General features: G+C 46.1%; 1 protein-coding gene across 1 annotated transcript; it reads right to left on the reverse strand.

Moving 5' to 3' along the window:
• Window positions 1–622: 622 nt before the first annotated feature.
• Window positions 623–5,934, reverse strand: MYDGF (myeloid derived growth factor). Its single transcript, XM_044417587.1, has 6 exons — window positions 5,736–5,934; window positions 3,629–3,679; window positions 3,028–3,089; window positions 2,157–2,238; window positions 1,563–1,635; window positions 623–1,160 (listed from the first exon to the last, which is right to left on the reverse strand). The coding sequence occupies exons 1-6, from the start codon at window positions 5,898–5,900 to the stop codon at window positions 1,081–1,083; spliced, it is 513 nt and encodes a 170-aa protein (XP_044273522.1). The 5' UTR covers window positions 5,901–5,934; the 3' UTR covers window positions 623–1,080.
• Between the last annotated feature and the right edge of the window lie 748 nt (window positions 5,935–6,682).

Raw genomic sequence — 6,682 nt, forward strand, 5'->3', positions numbered from 1 at the left:
CCCCCCCCCCCCCCGGGTCACCTCTCGGACCCTGTGTGAAAAACGCTCCCTCAATAGCTTCTAGGAAGCGACGTTACCTGGCTGTCACTGCCGAGTGAGTCTCCCAAGTAATATCCCAAGTAATATTGAAATTTCCCGTAATTACTGTCTCTCTCCCCCGAGATATCCTTAGAATCTGGCCTGTCAGGACATCATCCAGGGTCTCAAGCTGACCTGGAGGGCGATAACATACCCCCACTGTCAGGTCTCTTTCCCTGTGAAAAACCCTCTACCAGATCCCCATCTGTGTTGCATTCCATCTCACTGCATCCTGTCCCTTCCCTGACAGGGAGCTAAAATGGAGAGGAAGAGAAATCACATGTGGCCTTTGGGCTCCATGCAGGAAAAACAGCAGGTTGGAAATAGAATCAATATCTGTGAATTCACATCTCCAAGAAATTGGAACATCTGCCTACTGCTACAGCCAGTCCATCCCTGCTTGTGTAACACAGACAAGGAATAATTAAAGCTGGGAGCTTGTTCACCCACATTCCTGCCCCAAATCCCATGCCTGATTTCTTCACCTTTTATAAATACGTGATACGAACCAGCAGGAGCGGCAAAGAGACAGCACAGGCAAATGTTACAGTATATAATCTGTTTTATTCATATTTATTACCCCTTTTTTGCCCCAAGAAAGAACGCAGGGTCTTCCACTGTCATTGAGCTGAACTGTGGAGAGGTAGTGTGGGGAAAGATAACTTGGTTGGTCCTGGAACCTCCTGGGAGAAAGTCAATTTTCTACCATGTTCTTCATGGTCATCCAGGGTTGGCAATGAAAAACGGGGTAGTGAGAAAGACAGGTGGCATCGCTCATCCGTTTCTGATGTTGTGTTCCAGGCTCATCAGCTCTGATGTGGTCGAACACACCCGCAATTATGGGGATGGGAGTGGTGGATTTCCAAGCCAATGTGCATTTTGTGGAACCCCTGCCGAAGTACTACTCAAAAAGAGCACCGGTTGACAGTGAAGAGTCCCCAATGCCACGCCAGGGTCAACTTGACGAACCACCACATTGTCCCCAGAAACACCAAGAGTGGCTCACAACTCCATGTGGTACATTTTGGCTATGATCAGCACTTTGGAGAGCTCTGAGCGGAATTTGCCTTCCTTGTGCATCACTAGAAGAGGGAGAAGGAAACGTGTTACGAGAGAAGCGGCGGCTCAGCGGTTTTACCTTGCTCTTGAGGCAGCTTATATAGATGGTTATCAAGACTGCCTCTTCCCTCAGGCTTACAATCTTAAAGACATGGCACAATAAGAAAAGGAAATGGGAGAGAGCAGGGAAAAAAATAGACATTTTCCAAAAAGCTGTGAGGAAGATACCAACTGGTGACAGAAACCAACATTTTAAAAAGTGCCAGAGTCTGCCATGCAAGGCCCCTGTCACAGCAGTTGGATGTTTCCAAATCAGAGCAAGGAAAAACGGTGACTGAACGGGTAGCATTGTACCGTGCCTCTTTTGGCATGGCTGGGGGGCATTCCCCTGTGGAGTGGCCTCGCCTACCATGTTGGTGACATACCTGCTGTTTCAATCACTTGGAATTCTTCATCCTTCAGTGGAATATCGCTGCGCCCTCCAACTGCTGCCGTGGACTGTGGCAAGACGGAATGCATTTAGCCAGTGGAGGGACACTCAGAAAGGTAATCAATACACAGAAGTCATCTCAAAGCACCCGCAACCCACCCTGGTACTGCAAGTATAAGACCCTAAGGACTTGGAGAACGGCCTTTGGTTGACTCACATCACTGGTCCCACCAACTTAAGAAGTTGCAGTCCTGGGATACGCAGTTCCGATAGTTTACTCAGAAGGGCTATTCCTCAATAGCAGTGTTTCTGCTTTCCCCCAAAAGGGTACTGGATTCAATACCCAGAGAGGTACGGGAAGAAGCACTGTCTGAATCCCTTGGCAGTGAAGGAACTAAACCGCAAACCCAGCTGACAATCCAGCAGCTGTGTTTTGAACTAAGCAGAAGCAGCCCCAAAATGTAAGAAACATCTGTCAGGGTGTCTCAACTGGGTCAGTGTGACCCAGCTGAATGTATTTTTGGCAGCAGTCCACAGCTGGAGAGCAAGCTCTCTTCCCCGCATGAAGCAGGAAGGGGACAGTACTTACATAGGCCATGCCGTACTCAATCTTTGCACCTTTCACTTCAGCTTTAAACTGGGTAAAGAAGAGATAAGACTTCCCTTGGGGCCTGGAAAAAAAGAAAGATGTGAGCTACAGCATTCTGGAAGAGAGATAGAACAAATTGCACCATGCCAAGAAGCCAGAGGGAGCAGGCTAGGTCCAGATATCGCTATGAAAAGGAGACCGGCCACATTTAGATGATTATCTCTCAGTCTAACAAGATACAGACATGCTTTTTCCCCATGTGCATGAGCAAATGTATACATCTTCTGTTAACCATAATTCCATGTTTCATCTAAACTGCAGACACCCTCTGAGGAACAAACTAGGATATAAAACCAACTTTAAGCCGCAGCTGCTGATCCAATATTCCAGGTTTGATCACAACTTTGCAAAGCTGCTAATCAGTTTCCAGGGTTAACCCAAACAGGAAACGAGAGTTAATTGGAGGCTTCCTGGTACAAGGCTACCTCACACAAAGGGAGGGAGGGAGGTGGGTGAAGAGATTAAAGCTTTTGTGTAACTTTGCTTGTTAAAGTGAGATTAGGAGTATCTTAAACCAGCTCGGTGTCCACCTGTGTTTAGAAACTGGTGATCAAGTCATGCCCTGGGTTTGTCCCAAACTAGCAGAGGAATGGAGACACCAGCAGCACAGATGCTCAGCATTTGCAGTAAGTGGACCAAGACAAATGCAGCTTCCCACCAACACCCTGGGGGGCATTCGGAACTGTCCCACTGGAAAGGGACTTCTCAGGCCACAGTTCACAATAGTCAATGCATGCCCCTCTTGTACTTTTCTCTGTTCGTTAAAGTCACGCGTTCCTGTGTTCTAGAAAGGACAAGAAGCTACGCACACCTCCAGATTGAGCAAGAAAACAGTCCATTGTCTTCGCTGATCCCGACGCTTATTTGCCATTGCTGAAAAGAGACAAATGGATGATTGCTGGACATGCACAAAAACACACATACCACAAATTCACTCCTTGGAGAAGGAAAAAGCTAGGGATCCCCTCAGCTGAGGCAAAGCATGCTGGCGAAAAGAAAATAGGGGCAAAGCATGCTGGGAAAAATAATGGTTTGGATGCTCAACCATGGCTTTGGACATGTACATGGTGGGCATGTCATGAGTGGAGCTGGGTGAAGCCAGGGGTCAGACTAGATGGCCTGGGAGACCCCTTCTGACTCGCTCTGTTTCTCAGGAATGGGCCCCAAAACACATTCCCCCCATAAAGTTAAAATTACAGCTGAAAGTGTTTTTTCCTTTCCCAGCCAAACTGATAATTTGCTTCCCACACACACTCTGCTCCCAAGCTTTCTGTGGGTGACACCTTCCATCCAGTCCATTTCCTTGGACACGAGGATGCCTGTCTTGCAGAATTTGGGAAACACAGCCATTCCAGATTCAAGGCTAGCAGGGGGCTTCATCCAAACTTATATGAGGATTTTCAACAGCTCACCTCATTCGTCCCACCTTGAGCTGCATAGGTGAAAGTACAGCTGAATTCTCCCTAAAAAGGACAAGGGGAGGAGGGAGGGAAAGAAATGAACATTTAAAAACCTTTCAAGTTCTTTTTCTGTCACAAAGCAGTCATGATTACAGGGAATGAAGAGAATACCCAGTCAAGCCAAACCATTATGTGCAGCAGTTTCACCATGGAGGTAAGATCAGGAACAGAACTATAAAATATGATTTTTCTTTCCAGCTTCTCTCTTTTTTGGAGGTGGTGTTCACATGTGTTTAACAGAAATAAGCTTTTCTCCATTATTTCCCATACACCTACTCCAGACGTGGGCAGTAATGCAAGATTTCCAGTAATATGGAAAACCAACACAGAATAAACCACACACTGCGTTTATATTTTTAATCAACAGGATGAGCCTTCAGCAGAGTAAACAAGAAAACAAACATGCAGACCTTGACCACAAAGCGATATGTTTTACTAGTCTTTCAGCAGGAAGTTAAAAAAGAAAGCTTGAAGAAAACTCAAGAGCCCTGCAACTATTCATTATCTTGCTAGCAAATGTGGAGCAGTTTGGGAGAGGATGGATAATTTTAAAACAAACAATGCAACAGACAAACAAAATGAAAAAATAGAGGTAATACTCATACAGTAAGGAAAAATGAAAATAAATTCAACATGCAATGTTCAAAAACATTTCATGCTTATGAAATAAAAATTAAAAGTACATTTAACTTTTATTACATCAGTTTCATTCAGCATTTTGCTCAGTGTTTAATGTAATCGCTTGTGTTATTTTGTACTTATTATGAATGCATAACATTTTCCCTATTAATGCAATGCAGCATAACAGTGAAATATTTGATGATACACAGAAAAAATAAGCAGATAAGCTCAATATGCACCCTAGACATTGTACCTGGGAACACAGAAAACCAGGGTGATAGTCCCTATTACTCAAACAGGAAGCTCACCAAGTGACTCTCAGCCTAGCCTACTTCAGAGGGTTGTTGTGTTCATGGAAAAGAGTAGAACTGTGTAAGTCACTGCACAATGAAAACCAAATGAATGCAAAAGTAATGACATGAAAATTCACAACAAAGAACCTTGTGCCACCCTCAAGAGGCGAGCACATGTATATAGTGGGAACTTTTACAGACTGGAGCCCCTTTCATCACAAGTAGAAAACTTGGCAGGGCCAATTCGTGCATCCATATATTTTAACCCACCTTCTTTCCTGCATGGAACCCAAGGCAGCTTAAATAAAAATAAATAAGGTGATGAGATAAACATGTACACTAGGCACTGAATGGGGGTCTGGGGAGATTGGTGGGTTTGTCTCCACTCAGCAATTTATTTATTTAGGGTCCATTTCTGACTTTGAGTCTGACGTACATCATAGGGCTGTTGTGAAGGTCAGAAGGTGCAACTGGGACTCTGCACAAGAGGAAAGGAGGCAAGATAAAACTATACTGTGATTACATAGCCATCACACTGGAAAATAAATGGAAACTCTCCAATAATTTATTTTATCTATCTACTTTTGCATTTACATACCGCTGCAATAACAGCATGATACATTCATTCAATTGCATTTCTATGCCCACCCACACCTGAACGTTCTCTGGGCGGCTTACACTGCATTTATATCCCGCCTTCTTTCCACGGAAAACCCAGGGCGGCTTACATAGCTCCATTTCCTTCTCACAACAAGCCTGTGAGGTAGGTTAGGTTTAGCGTGAAAAAATAATGTTCGTCTTTATTAGGTTTACAACCCGCCTTTTTTCCCCCAGAAAAATTAAAACCACGTGAAAATAAGCGGGAGCCCATTTTGGTAGGGGAAAACATTTCAAGAGGTGCGGGGGAGCAAAGCCCGGCCACGTGCCCAGCCCCACTAATACGAACCAGACTTCCTCACACCTGGCCAATTTCTACGGAGGCGCGGCAGGGACACGCCAGCGCACTCGCGGCCGCTCCAGCCCACGAAGCCCTCGAGCGCCCAATCAGAAAGCGGGGACCCCCCCCGCCCCGCGCCACGACAGTCCGAGAAAAGCGCGGCGAAACCAATCAGCGCGCGCCACCTCGCTCCCGCTCGCGCTCTCACCAGGCTCTGCGAGAACGAGTGGACCATCCCGCCGGGCCTCACGTCGAAGTCGGACGTGTTGGAGCGTCCCTGTGTGCCAGCCACTACCGGAATGAGTTGGAGCAGCAAAGCGGCGGCCACCGCAGCATCCAAAAGCCTCCGGTCGCTGAGACTGGGCGCCGACATCTTGGGAAGCTGAGGGCTGAGAATGGGGCTATGGTGAGCCGGAGCGGCTAAATAGGCTTCTGCTGCGTCTGCGCAGCTGCTTTGTGGCCCTGAGAGGCAGAGGAGGCCATCTTGAAGACGGGCAAAACAGCCCTTACTTGGCGGTTAACCCTTTCTGCAATCAGAGCTCCACCCCGTAACTGTTGGACTGCCGTTTCCATCAAGCCTGCTAGCTAGTGACAGAATCTCGGTTTTCAATTCGTGAGGAATGAACACTCAGACTCGTGGGGAAGATCTACACATCTGAACTTATGTGGCTTTATTGAATTGGTTCCCCAGTTCCTGCAGTTGCGAACAGTGCGCCCCCAGGTAGAGCCAACTCAACTACAAAATCACAACCCATGTACAGACACTTTTTATAACTACAAGTCACGTACACAGAGTGTTAAGTTTCCAGATAATGTTAGTGCAATAGCATCTTGATGTCTTTAGGCATGACATAATATTCTCAAGCAATCAAAAATACTGTTAACAATAGTATGGAAAACTACTGATTGCTATATTGACATGTCAATTCAGTAGATTCCTTGCACTTTGGATCAGCCTCTGTGGCTTTTTAAATATGCAGATTTGTCTGAGGAACCATTCAGGAGAACAGGTTTGACAATTACACTGTGCACACTTCTCTAGAGCTAGATGATTATATGGTCCATTCAGTAACAAATGGACACCTTTGTCTCAAGCTTTGTGCAGCTATGGGGAAAAGCTGTGTTTCCCCACTGACTGAATCAGCCCTCAGCAAC

Source organism: Varanus komodoensis, unplaced genomic scaffold (genome assembly GCF_004798865.1).
Source record: "Varanus komodoensis strain SLA01 unplaced genomic scaffold, ASM479886v1 scaffold89, whole genome shotgun sequence".
NCBI lineage: Eukaryota > Metazoa > Chordata > Lepidosauria > Squamata > Varanidae > Varanus > Varanus komodoensis.

Excerpts from the sequence above, each read along its gene's own strand:
- MYDGF (XM_044417587.1), bottom strand. The coding sequence starts at position 5,900 with ATGTCGGCGCCCAGTCTCAGCGACCGGAGGCTTTTGGATGCTGCGGTG. Across the intron at positions 3,680-5,735 it reads ACTCGTTCTCGCAGAGCCTG|GGAGAATTCAGCTGTACTTT; the intron begins GTGAGAGCGCGA and ends TGTCCTTTTTAG. Across the intron at positions 2,239-3,027 it reads TTTTCTTGCTCAATCTGGAG|GCCCCAAGGGAAGTCTTATC; the intron begins GTGTGCGTAGCT and ends CTTTTTTTCCAG.